This window comes from Anser brachyrhynchus (genome assembly GCF_964034855.1).
Source record: "Anser brachyrhynchus genome assembly, chromosome: 1".
Lineage (NCBI taxonomy): Eukaryota > Metazoa > Chordata > Aves > Anseriformes > Anatidae > Anser > Anser brachyrhynchus.
In genome coordinates, this window is record NC_137694.1 from 13,188,392 (window position 1) to 13,205,707 (window position 17,316).

General features: G+C 38.9%; 1 protein-coding gene and 1 long non-coding RNA gene across 7 annotated transcripts in view; one reads left to right on the forward strand and one right to left on the reverse strand.

Moving 5' to 3' along the window:
* The window catches only part of CCDC146 (coiled-coil domain containing 146), a 76,760-nt gene that overhangs the window by 4,370 nt on the left and 55,074 nt on the right, over nt 1-17,316 (reverse strand). For 5 of the 6 annotated variants that reach the window (XM_080575317.1, XM_080575316.1, XM_080575318.1 and 2 more), the window contains 8 exons: nt 17,013-17,199; nt 13,780-13,875; nt 12,059-12,229; nt 10,569-10,657; nt 10,287-10,451; nt 7,674-7,898; nt 6,817-7,045; nt 142-270 (listed from right to left, as the gene is read on the reverse strand). In XM_080575317.1, coding sequence (XP_080431443.1) covers nt 142-270; nt 6,817-7,045; nt 7,674-7,898; nt 10,287-10,451; nt 10,569-10,657; nt 12,059-12,229; nt 13,780-13,875; nt 17,013-17,199 — 1,291 coding nt within the window. The remainder of the gene's footprint in view (nt 1-141; nt 271-6,816; nt 7,046-7,673; nt 7,899-10,286; nt 10,452-10,568; nt 10,658-12,058; nt 12,230-13,779; nt 13,876-17,012; nt 17,200-17,316) is intronic. The other variant, XM_080575319.1, reaches the window with a different exon arrangement.
* LOC308187101 overlaps nt 1-17,316 on the forward strand; it is a 38,787-nt gene that overhangs the window by 1,115 nt on the left and 20,356 nt on the right. Inside the window, exon 2 of the long non-coding RNA XR_013944463.1 lies at nt 219-3,748. This is a non-coding gene — a long non-coding RNA (uncharacterized lncRNA). The remainder of the gene's footprint in view (nt 1-218; nt 3,749-17,316) is intronic.

Sequence of the window (17,316 nt, forward strand, 5' to 3'; positions counted from 1 at the left end):
GCACGGGGCTGCAGTTCCTGCTAACCAGTCATAAATATATTAATTCCTCTTACAGACTGTTTATTTTAGAAATAAAAAACATTTGCTTTTTCTAAACGTCAATCAAAGTGCGAGCAATTGTGAAGTAAGAAGAGATGATACCTGTTCGATCTTCTTTAGCAGTTCGGGTGGCGATGGGTCCGTCCCTCCCAAGTCTCGCTTTCTGCTCTCATTCGCAGGGTCAGCAAAGATTGCCTCCAGCTGTTTAATCCTGTCCTTGCACTGGGAATACTAGCAAACGAAAACCCACAGCAGTTATCTGTGCAGATGGAGGCAAAAAGCCCCGTTATTACTCTGCGACGAGAGGCAGCAGGTCCTGGTGTGTTTGTTTTACTGTGGTTTGCTGTGTGGTTTGCAAACGAAGCACGTGGGGCGCACAGCTCTCAGCCATGCTCACTGACTGCACCTGGTCTTGGAAGCAAGGCTCTGGCCTTGGGGGGAGCATTTGGGATGCAAAATGATGCTGGTCAGAGACTGAAAACGTTTCCCTATGAAACCAGAGGTGGACGGTGGAGGTACAGCATTCTCCTGTCCTATTGCCCTAACGAATGGGGATTTACCTTCTGAACATCTTTGTAAAGTTAGACAAAGGCGGCCCTGGGGGGAGCTGATACCTTCTTCAGCTCCTGCTGGGTGGCCTGGATGAAAGCCGCAGGTGGTTTATCCCAAACCACGTCCTTCGGGCCACACCAGCCTGTGCTGAGGGCCGCCCTCTGTGCCTGCTGCCCATGGGAGGGCAGCTTGGCTGCCTGGGGGGTGCAGGCAGTTTTGCTCCACCCAGGGGAGGGAGGGAAGCCCCGGGGAAGGCTGTGGGCCCTCAAGGCCAGGCTGGATGGGGCCTTGGGCAACCTGGTCTGGTGGGAGGTGTCCCTGCCCATGGCAGGGGGTTGGGACTGGGTGGTCTTTAAGGTCCCTTCCAGTCCAAACCGTTCTGTGACTCTGACTCTCACTGGTGCCCGCTTCCTTCTCCCAGCCCGGTCCCCGCCACCTCTGGCTGCTGCCCCGCACTCAGCTCAGCCCCGCAGGTGCCACCGGGACAAGTGGCAGCACCCGCTGGGCTGGCAGCCTGGGCATCCCGCCGCCCTGCTGCCGAGTGCTGAAGGTCTCGTGCCTGGAGGCTTCCACGTTTTCTCTGCTCGAGTGCCTGGACGCGTACCCTGACGTGACTCGGCGGTGACACTGAGCGCTGGGAGCTGCTGCGACCCGAAGCGCAGGTGTTCCCTGACCCTTCCGACATGAGAAGCTTCCAGAGAAAGCCACTTCCCAGAATACACAGATGGAAATCCACATTCCTCTCTGAAAGCGTCTGGACTTTTAGGACTGACCATGGTTTTTGTGCGCGTTGATACGCACCTGGCCGTCCGTCAGCACATTGTCACACCGCCTTGATCTATCGGCACCACCGGGACACGAGCCCGCGACTTGCTATAAATGCTAACCTCCAGCTGCAGGGGATGACACTGCCAAGGAAACAGTGGTCACTGGCTCTTGAATCTATGAAGGGTCACCAGAAATACGGAGTAAATGTTTAGCTGTTGCTACAGGGATGGGGCTGGTTCACTGAAGTGAACAATTCGTGTTTAACCGCGAAAGGAAGGCTGACGGGTAGTCCCGTGTGGTGAGGGAACAGCCGCAGGGCGCTCGCTCTAAACGCTTCTGGCAAAGCAGCATTGTGCAGATCCTTCTTTTACTCTAAGAGCCGACAGTAAAAACCTTAAATAGCTACAATTTCCTTGTCAAATTGTGATTTGGTTTAAAACGTATGCCATTCACTCTGCAGCTAGTTTCAGGGGTACTGCAAGATTTGTTCTTGCTTATTCTTTAATAAGCAACTAAAACCCAAGCCCAACAACACAGAGAATTGCAAGCGGAAGAACGGGAGAACAGGACGAACACAAACAACAGGATGCAGCAATGCTGCCAGGTATTTTGTATCTATAGGGACAAATAGCTCAACTCTAACTCAGCTGCAAACACCTTGTCGGAGGCAGCGTACCCGTAACGAGAGCAGGGACAGCTCACCAGGTCAGATTTTCTGGGACTGAATGGTTACTTTGGAGAGGAGAGACTAATGCAGAACAAACGCTGCCAAAGCCAGGAAAACAAAAATCTGTAAGAGGTTTCCTGTTAAATACTTACTTTTGTATGCAATATGAATTGGGGTTGATTAAATGCAGGCTAACCCAAATGTATGGGAAGCAAAGCACAACTGGTATGAACCATGATCTTATGTGTCTCTTTATACTTGAAACGTGACAGTCTTTATTTTCTCCTAAGTTGTGGCATTTTCCTTGGGCAGAACTTCAGCTAAGCTCTGAGAGATTCTAAGTCTTAATCGCCCCCAAAAGCCCACCTTTCTTTCTTGGAGCAAATTTGATACAGGGCATAGGAAAAGGCTCTACAAGAGAGGCTCGCTGTGCTTGATTGGAAACAGTCGAAACAGGAAGAATTGCTGAAGAATAAAGAGGCGAGAGGGAACACATACCAGGTAAAGGACTGCTCTGGGAAAGTGGAGGGGCTGGTGCTTCTTCTGGAAAGCTCAGAGAAGGCAGGCGAGGTGCCTAGAGGACTAGAATAGGGCAAATATCACCTGTTTTTAAAAATGGGGGGAAATGGAGGTACAGAATTATAGATAACATTGATAACTTCACTTTCTGAAGAATAAATCTGGAACAAGTCATTCGGCTTCCTTTGTAAATAGCTAAAAAATAAAAAAGGGTGTGGACGTTGGCCAGCACAGTCATGCCGAACCAGTGCAATTACCTACTATGAAAATTTAACGGGTATGTGGATGAGAAACGGTAGGTATCATGCAGCTTAGTTTTTACACAGCTTCAGTATTGTTTCATATGGTATTCTCATAAACAAGCTAAGAAAACAGGGTCTTGACGAAGATATAAGGCAAGTACTACATCAGTAGAATGAGGGTAAGCTGAGAGAGACTGCAAATATTTTGGAGGAGCTGATTCAAATCCCAAATGATCTGAAAAAAGGTTTGAACAAATGAAATTATATCAAACAACACATGCAAGGCGCTGCATATAGGCAGGAAAAATTATCTGTAGGAATACAGAATAAAGGCCAACTGATTAGATACCTTTAAAAACGGCCTGGTATACTTGCAGGGTGAACGTGAATCAAGATGTGCTGCTGCAAGAAAGGCTACTGTCATACCTGGGTACATAAGCAGAATTACAAGCAGCCAGATGCCTGAATGAATCCTCTCACTCTCAGCCACTGCTATTAGGCACTGCGTGTCAAGGAAAAAAATAATAACATAGAAAAAGAAGACAGAAAAGAAGGATCTAAGCAACATTAGCTGTAAGGGCTGATGGAAAGAAGTAGGGTTGTGTAGCCTAACAAAAGGATGGGAGAGGAGCGTGATTAACTTTATTCCAGAAACATGAAATGCTGCTGCAGGGAGGAAAAGAATGATCTGTTTGTCATGTCCCTGGTGGATGGAAGAAAAAAAAAATCAGTAGGCATACATTGCAGCAAGAAAGGATCAGGCTAAAGGTTAAGAAAATCTTTCCTCTGTTAAGGATGCACTGGGACAGCTTGCCTGGGGAACTGGCGTTTCGATCAGCAGAGGTTTGAAAGACCAGCTCAGCCCTCTCAGGAACAGCAGAAAAACGCACGCAGAAGCAGGACTGCCCCGACAAACCTTTCAGCTCTCTACAAGCCCTGGTTTCCTGCCGCTGATGATGTGGTCTGTAGATTTTCATGGGGCAGTATTAAAACCTGGATAAATTTTTTGGCCAAATGCCTTTATGAGATTGTCAGTACATTAGCTTAGCTCTGAGGCATGGAGGTGCCACCTAGAGCACCTTGCCAGCTCAGCGGGTCTGTTCGTTGGACTAATTAATGATTAGTGCCAAGTATTTCTCATTGATGCATGAAGGCAGACTGGTTTTCACGAGTCATTTCAGTCAGCAGGAAAATTCATGTGCAATCAAAATTAAAAAGTTATTCAGTTTTAGGCCCACAGAAAACCGCCTTAGAACCTCGCCAGGCAGTCTGTCTCAGATAAAGTACTTTGAAATATTTCTATTTTTTCTACTTTACATTGATAGTAACAAAAATACCTGGTCCACATTATTAGCACTGGCTTAGAGCAGCTCTGGTATTTTATTGGATAAAATCTATTCATCAGCATTGCTTTCTTTTGTGGAAATGTGCAGCCTTTGGTGTGGAAGTGTAAGAGTGGAACATCCACGAGCTTGATGATTAAGCAGCTCATGTGCAATATGGGAGACCCAGATGAAATTTTTGTTCTAGACACGTCACACAGCCCCCACCTGTGCTTTTCCACTCCCCAGTGGGGACCACATCCACCCAGACAGGGGGGCGGTTGCTGTAGCCTGTTGAATACAATGTGTTCGTTCATCCTTCTGGTCAGAGGTACACCTCCAACAGCAATAGGCAACCCATCTCAGAATAGCTAATTTAGTGATGATTAATGCATTTGGTTAGAATAAGTGATACTTAAATTCAAACAACGTCTCTGAAAAAAAAATCAAAAGATTTCCATCAAATGCAAGCAAAGAGCAAATACTGAAATATTTTTTAACTTGTAATGCTGAAGCTTGTTTTCATTTCAGGTCCCTCTATATTTGAAATATTACCATATATGAAATGATATCTGTTGTTGGAAGATCATTCAGCAAGCAATACCAGAAAGTTTAATTTACCACTGGATTGAGTAAAAAGAAAGAAGTTCTGGGGAAATGGGAAGATTGGGAAATGCAAGAGAAGAGAAAAACAGTACAGAAAAGAATAAGATTACAAAGTTTAGAAAATACTCAAGATTTAAGAAGACAGGAAGGGTAGGAAAGGGGGGAAAGAAAATTTAAGAAGAGCAGGTACAGAATTTGTCCTGCTTAATTCAGACAGTCCAACTGTATTTCAGAAGTAGATGCCTTTTGAGGTACTCTTCCTACATCATTCAAAGTTTCCTATGTAATCAAAGGGGAGAGGTAGGTGCCTCCAGGACAACGACCTCCAAGAGGAACATTTTCCTTGCCACATAAGGTTATCAGGATCTCCTCTGTAGGCAAGAACACCTAACTCTTTCCAGTAATAAACAGACCATATCCATTTATTTGGATAATTTGTCCAGTGGGCTCCTAACATGAACTTAAAGTTGGAGCAGCTGGTAACAACTCTTCAGGTTTCAGCTTGGCATCAGAGGTTGGATTCACAGACAAGATGAGTGATTTAGGTCTGTATTGACCCCACCAAGTCAAAGTTTTGTGCAAATGAGCATTATTGTAAAATACTTGGCACATTGTAACAGAGCAGATAGTGAGTTGGATTTCAACCTGGGGCCAAAGCTGTAATCAGGACAGAAATTGGTGAGCTGAATTTTGCAGCCAACACCAGAATTCAGCTTTGGGCTTATGGCTTTTATTTGAATCATGGAGATAAAGCCAAATGGTTTGAAACTGTTTCTCACTAGACATAATGGCTACTGCCAGCAGGAGGAACAGTACTAATGCTAGAAGGGCTGAGCGCAAGGAGATGGCTGTGTTCATGGCCACTTTGAACCATGTAATACAGCTTCAGTAACCACGGTATTTAGTTACATTAAAAAAGCTGAGAACTGATTGTTTGATTAATCACAATTGTGATTATTGTTCACTGACAAATCTTTGACTTGGGAACATTTATTGAGACTATTCCATGCCTCACAACACTATTTTCCTACTTTTTAATTTTATGCTCTTATTGCAAAAAGACCTAAAGAGCCTGTATCAGCAGCTTCTCTTTAACTGTGATTTCATGTAAACCATCATCACAAAGGAGAACGTTTCAGGAATGCAGAACACAAAAATCAAAGCTTCACTACTGACTCTCAGTTCTCAGAAACTATCTGCCCGTCATTATTGCATTTGTCTCTGTGACTCTCAGTCTCATTCTAAGTCTTACCTTTAAACATCGCTTATTTTCTTTAGTCTATCATGTTGTTTTCGTACTCTCTCTATTCATCATTGAAATCTGTAATTGCACAGTACAGCTCTTTGGGGTATGATTTGTGTAAGGTAGAAAGTTTTATTCTTTTAGCAGAGCATATAATTTCTTTAAAAGACCAAAAGTAACAGAATAGTGCAAGCACTATTTAACAGTGAGTCACAGCTCCCATCAAGCAATTACAGATGGCAATGGTACACCATAATTTACAATTTTGTGCAGGCACTAACTGAGTATGTATGGAAAAAATTACCAACTGGAGATAAGGTCAAAAGTAAATGAGCCATTTCAGAAAGCAAGGAAAGAATGTCCAGAACAATGACGAACACTGCAGTTTGTTAATTGTTTAATGTCATGTTGTAACTAGAACTAAAACTTACACTGTTTTTGTGTAGAAGAAAATGTACATGGCATCATTGTGGGCAGCAGAGTTTCCAGAGTAGGCTCACAGTCAAGTGTGAATTGAGTTATTATTTCAGGAATTTGAAGACCTAAGTATAGCCCCGTCCTTCCACCTACCCCCATCAATACAGTTTTAACAAATTTTATCTCCATTCCCATTTTTTCCCCATGAGTACTATTCTCCAGCTTAGTCATGTTGACATTTACGGCTATGGGGAGGACCAGCTGAGATTCCATAGCCAGGCAGTGTTTGGTATGTGCAAGGCAAAGTGTCAGAGTCATAAGCTAGAAACTCACAAATGTGATGTTAAAAACATGAATCAGTGCTTTGTTTTAAAATACAGAATAACTCAAACAAACAATCAAATGAACAAACAGAAAGGTAAAGGTTTCTTTCCCACCAACCTGTATCTGAAGTACCACCAAATCTGCATCCAGGGCTTTCTTCGTTGGTAGTGCTTTAAACCAAAATTTAATCTGTCTCTTCTTCTCAGCTACCTTCATCTTCAGAAAACTGATCTTTTCATCCATAGCTTGCATCTCAATATCTCCATTTCTACACAACATCTCTTGCATATTTATTTTTTCATATAAAATGCATACCTCTTCTTCTCGACTTTTGAGCAGAAGACCACTGCAATAAGCCCAGAAGGTAAGACTTAAAAATTTTTGGCTCGTATTCAATGCATTCTATTCAAGAACATAACTGGCAAGCTTGAAGGATGATAGTAATAAGCTAGGAAAATGTACCAAAATTTCACAAATGCTATTTTGATATCATTACGACACTTTAAATAGAGAACAAAAGGTTTACAACGTCAAAATTAGAGAACACACAACTGCAGAGGTTACCCTGGTGTTTCATATGATTTTTAAAGCTCTTCTGGCTTCTGTAAGCATTCCTTTTAAAGTGAATTAACAGGATCAGAGAGCTCTACAACTGTGTTTTTATACAAGAGATATACACAAAGCCCAAACAGAGCAGGAGGGTACAAGCTCTCCAGGCATTCAGTAGATAAGCTATGGTACTGTTCTGTAAAAATTCTGTTCTGAAGAACAATTGTCTTTATCTATGGAGAAACAACAAACACCTGTAAAATGCACAGCAGCACTGGCACTGCAGTGAGGCGGGCTGTTTATGAAGCACTGGAGTAAGGCAGCCTTGTAGTATTCATAATTAGACTTGCTCATATGTTGAAAAATATTGTTGACTGATGAATCTCAAAATCACACATTTTATTACATCAAATTCATGTGTATACCTCTCATTTTTTTGCTGAATAGCCCTTTCGTATTTTTTGCGTAGCTGCACAATTTCCTCTTCAATGCGGGAGATAATATTGGTAAGTCTGTCAAGATCCAGAAGCTGTTGCTTTTTCTTTTCTTTCATCTCATCCATGACTCGCTGAAGTTTGGAGTAATCAGTTTTGAGACTGTCTTTAATTGCTACATTACTTGTGTTCTTCAGATGTTGTCTCTGCAGTATTCTTTAACATAACAGAAAAGCAGGAAAGTTTAGTCCTTTTAAATTGAAAGTAATTTCAGCTATTAAAAGCAGAGCTTAAACTAATTCCTAAAATACACAAAGGGTCTTCTATGTCACTCTGCTTGGCAGACACACTACAAGAGGTAGAAAGTCTCTCTGAGAACAGCTTCTCTGTGCGAGTTCTTTCCAGCGTGAACAGATCTGGACTACAGCCCAGCTAAGTGCTTGAAATGGAGCCCTGCACCACAGCTCTATCCTTTACTGGGTAGCCCAAGGGGACATAAGGAATAAAGTTCAAGAGTAGAAGTATAAACTATGATGGGAATTCTTCGTGGGTAGAAAACCTGTCCTTCTCTCCATTTTAAGAGCAATATTTAAATAAGGTCTCCAAGTTTATAGCACACCGCAACACAAGAAAGAACATTATCAATCTCCCTTGTTTCAAAACCTCCCTTGTCTCAAAACAATCCTTGTTTTGAGAAACAAAACAATCACAACATTGATCAGTGACAAGCTCCTCTCGCAGATCCATAAAAATGAAGAAAGGAACACATTATTTCAAGAGACCCTGCTAGCCTTTGGGTGATGGTCCCCTGCTCAAAAGACAGCTTCTTGTTGCCACATGGGTCATTTATTTGCTAACAACAAGGAACTTAGACTTTCTGCATTTAATCTGTGGTTAAGTATCACTTCTTGAGCAAGACACTACCGTAGCTACACTGGGAAGATATTCATGTCAATGTATGAAAGAGGTAGTGAAAGAAGCAACATTGTCCCCTGTTAAAATACAGAACTGCAAATGAAATATCCCGTTTCCCATCCTTGGTTCCAGCATTAAGCTGCTGAATTACTCCGTGCAAAGCTGTGAGCTTCTTTCTGGTTCATTTTGCCTGGGTGTATAACACTTTCCAGGTCCAGAGGGTATTACAGTGTTGAATTAAACTTTTGTAAAGCAAGTTTCAGAGTGAAAGAATGGTAGTATTGCAGAAATGCAATGTATTATTAAATAATTTATGAAGAGCCTTTATCTTTTTGGACTGATGCTCTGTCCTCTAAAATGCGTAGCTTGCAGTTAAGCCAGGGATACAATGATACTAAAGTCTATTACTGGGATTAGAAATATTTCCCATAGGGTACAGAATTACTAATAATTCATTACCTTTAGCTATTTTTAAATCCAGGTTTGCAGAGATCAAAATGTCTGTTGGCTCTCTACTGGAGTATGGTCCAGTATACAACAATAAGTTATTTCTGATGTCTAGACGATATATATACCCGTCTTTTTAGCCTTTCTCCTCCTTTCAGCAGGAATTTATTGGGAAGACCTCAACAATTTTAGTACAAAATATAAGCTTGTGCATTTCAACAAAATGACTTAAATCAATGAAGTGCCACTTCTTTTCCCTCTTTCTCCAGCATGACTTTGAAATCAATCTACACGCAGATTCAAAATATATTTTGAGTGAATGTATCCTGAATACATTCTTAGGTCTGGTTGTGCAATTTTTTGTTGGCACCAGAAAACAAAGTTTGGGGCAAAACAAATTATTTGTAAACTCAGTTTTGGCTGTGCTTCTTTGTATACACAATTAACTCTTTGCCAGCTTCCTGCTTTCCCAGCTTCCAATTTCAGAGACATTGCCATTCCATCTGTGTAGCACCAAGCAGAATATCATCACTAGGATGACAAAAAGACTGCAAAAAGGCATCTTCCCTAAATAGTGATCCAGGAGAAAAGAAATAGAATCACACCCCAACTGTTCCTCCTCACCCTCTTTGTTGTCAATGCAAACTTTCATTTTGGTTAGGATTGTCTGGAAATCGAAACCGTGTTTTCTTTGATCTGAAATAAATGTTATCCTTATAGACTTCAGTTTGAATCTGAACCAAGAAACCTAGTTCTATTTTAATAATTAGGCAGCCACGTTACTAGCTAGTGACTCCTTTACTAGTACCATGCAGCAGCCTGTTGAGGAATAGCTTATTTTTTGGACCTCATTTTTGCCTAAGTATGAGCAAGTAAGAGTACAACAGTGTTGTTCTTATTCACATGCTAGAGGCTTGAGAACTGTGATACAAAGGAAGTGCAGTGACAGTTTCTCCCTTCAAAGGTTAGGAAAGCGAGACAGATGCCAGACAAACTTCAAAAATGCTTCCCTGCCATGCAGTGATGCCCAGCCTAATTGTGAATTGTTAGGGTGATAAGAAATTGGAGCAGATTATGTAAGGGCGTTGCAACATTTTTGTTTGGATCAGGTTTTAAAAATCAGGGTAATAGCTGTCAAGGAAGAAATAGGTGTAGTTGAAGTTGAACTGGATTATCTCTTAGGATTTTCTGTAATTCTTTCCTATTTTTATAGTTGTGATCTATAGCTTAGTTAAAACTCACCTTTCTTTGGTTATAACAGTATTCCTTAAAGTTTCTATTTCATTTCCTATCAGTTTTACCCGGTTTCTAATTTCAGTTGCTTTCTGCTGAGCAGTATGTGCCAAATTTATACATTTATTCCTTTCATTTTGGATTACATCATATATTTTAGCAAATCCTTGGAGTCTGAAGAAAAGACAAGTGTAAAAGAATTAATTATTGTAAGTTAATGCACACATTATCTTGATAAAAAATGCCTTAAAAGGCATTATTTTATTAAATGTATCATTATTATTTTCTTACTGTTTCTGGATTTTTCTTTTCCTCTTTTTATACACTTGTATTTCAAGATCCTTTCTTTTTATTTCTTTAACACTATTTTGGAGTTGTATCTGAAATGTAAAATAGAATTCAGTAAGCACTTTAGAGTTTTCTAATCTAAAAATCTAAAAACTTTAGATTTTTCAAAGAAATATCTTCAAAGAAGGAACTCAAATGGCTACTCCTCTTAGATGAGGAAAAGACAGTAAGGCAGAATTGTTCCAAGAACTTGTTCTAATTATAATGAAATACTTTTACTGTAACATTAAAGAACACAGTCTTTCTATGTATACTAATCTTACAATGACTGTTGTTAATGTAGATAATAGATTTGATGCTGCATCTTAAAATGATTGGTCCCCTGCTATATGGAGTTCTATTATTTCTGTTAATCAGCCTCTCCATCACAATATAATTATCTGGCATATGCACCACTGAAATTGTACCTTGAATTTCTGGTCACTTTTTCAAATAAAATTCCTTTTTCACTTTTTTTTTCTTTCTTTCTTTTTTTTTCTTTTTTTTTTTTTTCTGCCTTTTAAACAATTACTGATGATCAAGTAGAATGACACACATTTTGTTAGGGCTCTTACCTTTTGATTTCAGTTCTGTTCAGCCCTTAATAGTCTGGGTCATTAACCTTTAGTGGACAGGCCTTCTCTCACCTCCCACTGATAGGAGGTCGTACTGGCATTAGGAAAAGCTGGTGGATCTTCGGTTGCAATTCTGGTCAGGTGTGTTAATTTATTTTCTTTATGATTTTATCTGTTTATGGACTTATTTTTAACAAATGTGTAAAGCCTGACATGCTCCTTTGACTCTATTTGTATAGACAGTCAAATATTCCCAAAGTGCTAAAGGGGTAGCTTATCTGATTTATTTTCATCCAGACATACATTGTGAAAGTGTAATCAGTTTGTTCCTGCTATTTAGTGCAGACTGTGCAAAATCATAGGACACGCATGATACTATAATGCCAGCAAACCCAGTGACTATTCAGAAGAAAAAGTTTTCTTTCCCTCTTCCTTCAAATTAATAGAATGACTTAAACCTTGAAGCGTGTCAGGAAAATAAAAATTGGCACCTGTCCTTGGTACAAGTAGCAGGCCTATTATCTTCTAATGTCCATATATTTGCACAATAAAACACATGGTTGTTGTACTTCTGAGAATCTCAGCTGAGGCTATCTGCTTTTCTGCCTCTTTCTTTCAGAATTAATTATTTTATTCTTTAGAAAGAAAACCTCCTTTCAAACACCTTGTTTCAATTGTGTTATGATATTTCAGTACACTATTGCACTGCACCACAAATTGCCACTAAAACAAGAGAATTGTGAGCTTCCTGTGTGGAGGTGGAACTTTGAAGAGGGAAATGAGAGTCTGTAAGGTTCCCCTCACCAGTAATTTAATTTCTCCTTATACCAGCTTTTACTTTAGAACAGGCTTCCAATTATACGAGATATAATTTTTTACCTGGGCTTTCTGAACTTCCCTACATTTTTGCCCCCTCTCTTCAACTTTGAGCCACGTCAGATGTGCAAGTCTGGATAACTCATTTCTGTATTTTTCCTGCTCTTTGAAAAGCCGTCTCTCTTCAGCAATACATTCATCTAACGTGCGGGCATCCATATCTGATATCATTTCCTGAAGAAAAGCAAATTCAGTTCCTTATGCACTGATGCATCAGTGTTGACAAACCTGAAGTTTGAAACACTTTGGTTTTATCTGCAAAGCACACAAATATACAGACTACATGGATTTAAATACAAATATATAATAAAACTGCCTTAAAGATACCAGCTGAAATGTTATGCATAATTCCTTAGCAACAAGTTAAAATATCTTATCACCTCGGAAGTTTCTCTTCCTCAATCTAGCAGGTCTTTCAGCTATTAAATAGAAAAGTAACCAAATTGGAGTATGCACAAATCTTCACTACAAAAGGTTTGGAAAACAAGTTTTACATGAGGAATCTCAAAGAGCTTTGTGTCTTTAAATCAAAATGAGAGGATAACTGGATCAGAGTCTGTTGTAGCCATAAAGTGAAGAGAAATCTGATAACAGACTTCCCAAATTAGAGGTCAAATGTAACAAAATCCAGTGACTGAAAGCTAAAGCTAGACGAACTCAGATGATAAAAGCCACACATTTTTAACACAGATTAACCATCGAAACAATTTAGCAGGAACTGTTGTTGTCTCTCCCACACTGGCAATTTTGAAATCAAGATTTGGACTTTTTCTAAGTTTTCACTGTAGTTCAAAGAAGAGTTAATTCAGGGAACTTCTCTGATCTGTATTGTACTGGTGGTCAGGTTAGATGATCAGAACAGTTATTTGTGTAATCTTTGAATCCACTTACATCCTTTTTAATCTTTAAATAAGCCTATTTCCAGGCTTCACCAACTATATATATAGATCATTACTGACTATTGTGGTCCGTTAAAAACATATCGCATACACAAATAGTGATATGGAAATACCTTTGTATATGTATTCAAAACTAAGCTGAATTCCACCTGAAAAAGCTAACGAATTAAAAGACGGCACAAAATGAAAATGTATATGAGGGTAAGAAGATAAGAGAATATGATCTTAAGAAAAAAGTATGTCTGAAAAATATTGCTTGTTATAAAGTCATCTGTATAGTGGCAAGTACTAATACTCTTACAATTGAAGAATCTGCATTTCCACAGCATATTCAGTATATTTGACAGGCATCGAGAAATCTCGTAGAAGGTGTCACTGCCCTTGGCAGGGGAGTTGGAAGTAGATGGTCTTTAAGGTCCCTTCCAACACAAACCATGATTCTATGAAATAACAAAACTATGAAGATGAAAAATTATAATTTAGCAATTCTGAATTGTCCTTGTTTTAACAAGATACTGTGCCATACCCAAAGAAAATTTATATCCATCATATTTCTAGCTGCAATATAGTTAATGATATTCAGAAGGACTTTAACTAGAAAAAAGATATGTTTTCTACCTTCCAATATGTGACCAGTAACACTGAAATATGTTTTTTAAATATGACAAGCAACCAGTCTTTAAAACTGAAGAAAATACTCTTGCATGTTGTCTCACCAGAAAGATGCAGCTAGAAACTCTCATCAGTTTTTCTTCATTCCTTTTATTCTCATGGCTGTAAAGCAACTGTTACAGTGAGTAAGTATGAGAAAGCAGAACACATCACCTGTTCAGCTAAACTTCTCTTGTTCATTTCAATTTCCTTCTGCAGTTCTCGTCTTCTTTCTAATAGTACTTCATTACTTTTAGGGATAGCTTCTGCCTACAAAAATAAATCACACATTCTGCATGATGCCAACAAAAGATGTGAAAAATGTAAAATGCAGAAAATCTGTTTCAATTAGTTACATACACTATGAAATGATTTTTTTTTCTGTCTTGTTATAGTAGCTAATCCAAGAGTTATTGGTTGTCGAGTAGAGCTCCTCAGCAATACTTGCAAGTTGTTCAAGTTTTTCTATTCAGAATTTAACTGTAAGCACTGAACTTCACAAAGCCCAATTTAAGTAACTGAATTTACACTTGTTATTCTTTTCAGCAAATAAGCCACAATTAAAAAAAAACAGAAAAAACAATTACATAAATATGTTAACTCTGACCTTGCTGAAGGAATAATTAACCAATAATTTTAATGGGGTTTTTATTTCATGCATGTGTCATTTTTTATCATATTTTTTTTTGCTTTAAGTTGTTAAAGTAAGATTTTCCTGTTTCCTCCTTAGCCTTTAGAAAGTCCAAACAAATAACATGGTTATGTGCTATATATTTGTGCTATGTATATTTTTTGTACAATATGGGAGAATCTGTTTATTATAAAATTAAAATGAAACGTGTAAGGGAAGAAATTACTTTCTGATTAAAATACATCTGAACAATCCCACTACAACCATTTGCAGTCGTTACCACTTCTGCTGTGCAAAAGGCTGTGGCAGCTGTAAACAGACGTTTCCACATTTCCATGATGGGATTCAAAAGATGCCATCCAGTTCTTGAGTCTAAATGTAGAAAGCTCATACAAACATCTTTAATCCATTAAGGACTCTTGTCCTTAGACACCAGACAGGACTAAACTTAGGCACTTTTGGCTGTCTTTGCATTGTGTTGCCAGAAGAAAGCACGTCCACGGAGGGAGAGGAACAGCAGCCCTGCTTTGGGGCTGGTGGCAGCCAGGGCCGCCAGTTCTCTTTCACACAGAATGTCGACGTTTAGCAAGAGCTGACCTTTCACAACTTAACAAGAAGAAAAACACATTTGAAGGAAGTGTTTGTGTAATTTCCTTACTCTACAAGCTAGTCGTTCTGCACTTCTGCAGACAATTGAAGAGAAATTTGGGGCAACACACTGATGTACTGCTGTTTCTGCAGTATTTATATTAGCAATTAATTCTGGTGAAAATTTCACTTGGAATCACACTGAATAAATGCAAATCTGGCTTACATCAGTCAAACAGGCACTTGAACTACTTGAATATTAAAATATTTTAACTTCTGTGCTTCCAAATGGAAACCATCTCAAGATAGCAAATGCAAACTAGAATTAAGCTGGCTGCTCCAGTCTTTCGCACTCCAATATTGCATTTGAACTGACTGTGCTGCAGAGCAGGGGTGTTTTCACATTTGCTCTTCTAAAAGAGCAAAGAAGAGAATCAGAGAATGGCGTTGGTGGGCTAAAAAGGCTATATTTTGCTGGCCTGGTTATGTTCTGGTACCATCCTGTAACTTCTGGGGTAAGACATTGCTTGTAACTATACTTTTATCTCCTACCAGCATTCCCTTTCCCTCGCTCCTCATGCATGCTGCAACTGGCAACACACACACCAGCCTGCAGTATAACCTGGCTCAGCACTGAGGGAATTCCTCTGCAATGCAATTTAAACGTTACGGTCCCATTACAGGTCTCCAGCCCTTTCACACAGTGTAAAGTGGTTAGGTTGGGATCTCGCCCAAGACAGTGAACTCTAACCACAGCTGTCAGTGAGTTATGGCATTTGGTTTTAACATTACATGTTTCTGAACAATTGCGATTCTCCCTCCAGGAATATTTCTTCAATAGGAACACAGGAAAAAAAAAAAAAAAAAAAACCACACATTTCTCAGATTCTCTAAGCTGATACTGAACAAAATCTCAGTATGAGCTTTAATGTTAAAGTCTGGAATATAAGCATGCCCTTTAATCAACAGTTCAGGAAACTCAGTTTAAAACTTTTTTGTCTGGTTATATAGAGCTTCTCCCCTCCCCAAGTAGGCTGGAATTACCAGGTAATTAATACACATGTGAATTCAGGAGGAAATTTCAACTTCATCTATGAATATGCCCTATTCAGACAGTAAAAACAATTTTACAGTGATGTAAATAAGACTTTTTTTTCCTGCCTGAATTGCTTAGAAGGATAAAAAAAAAATTGCAGTGACACAATATCAAATTAGGCAACATTAAGCCCTTATGCTTCTAAATCAGATAATTGATAAATTATTCTCCTGGGGAAAAAAAATATACATTTACTTGACTATGCAAGATGAATTTTATAAGATTGACTTTCAATATAGGAAGGGATCTAGGAAAAAAGCTTAAGAAAGAAGGACTAGAAGAATCAGTGATGAGAGAAAAAGAATATGAAAAAGTTGTAAACAAAATATTTTTTTAAGAAAGAATGGGAAGGAGAAAAGAAAGGAATTGCTTCAAATGGACAAACAATGAAACTGCTCTTTAAAAGCAGAATAAATAAAACAGGAAAGAGTAAATCAGTATGAAAAGAGTAATGTGTGAAATAGTAATGTAGGGAGAGAACTGAGAAAAGAGAAATTTGAGTGGAAATGAATTAGGGAATTATATCATATCATTTAATACCAAATTTACGTAGGGCTGGTTTCCTGCCCCAAAGAACAATGTTAAATGTGTTATAAATTATTTAGAACAATGTGCAAGCAATCTTCAAATTTAAAAAAGATGAATCTTTTTGTCACCTGATGTAAGACCTGGGATTCATGCAATACTTGGCTTTATTTGCCAGATACAAATTTCTCTGATGCCAATGGGCAAGCTACTGTACTATGTCACTTCTAAAATGACCATAATCTCGCAGTATTTTAAAGGAAGACATGCTGCCACAGTGCCAATAATCTCCCAGGTCTCTTTGATTAGGATGTTCCCAGCCCAAATTCCATTCCTCAAGAATAGCTCAATATAGCTTGATGCAGTATTTTTGTTACAGCTATAAAACCTTGAGCCTCCTTAGTCGTAGCAACACTCGTGATACTTTTCTGTGCATAGAACACAGAAAAGACACACACTTAGAACAATCTTCTCTCCTTCTGTCTGTTAGGACCAGTCAAAAGATTTCATAGATGGATTTCCTGTAAGAAAATTTGGAATTCTTATGGTAAATATGTTCATACAGACCTCTGATTTGAGTCTCTTGTGCTGTGACTTATCTTGTTCCAAAGACTCATAAATCACATTCAGCTGTAACTCCATCTTCTTTAAATTTCTCAATTCTCTATCTTTCATTGTTTGCTTGTGAATGAGAATATCATGTTTTTGTTTTTTCTCCAAGATACATTTTTTTAAATTATATTCCAGAACTTCTCTATATTAGATACACAGAGAATTTTAGAAACAGGTAACTTGAGCAAGACATGTATGAATCAGGCATGATCATTTTAATGGGGTTTCAGTACTGCATTAATTATCTATGAGCAGCAAG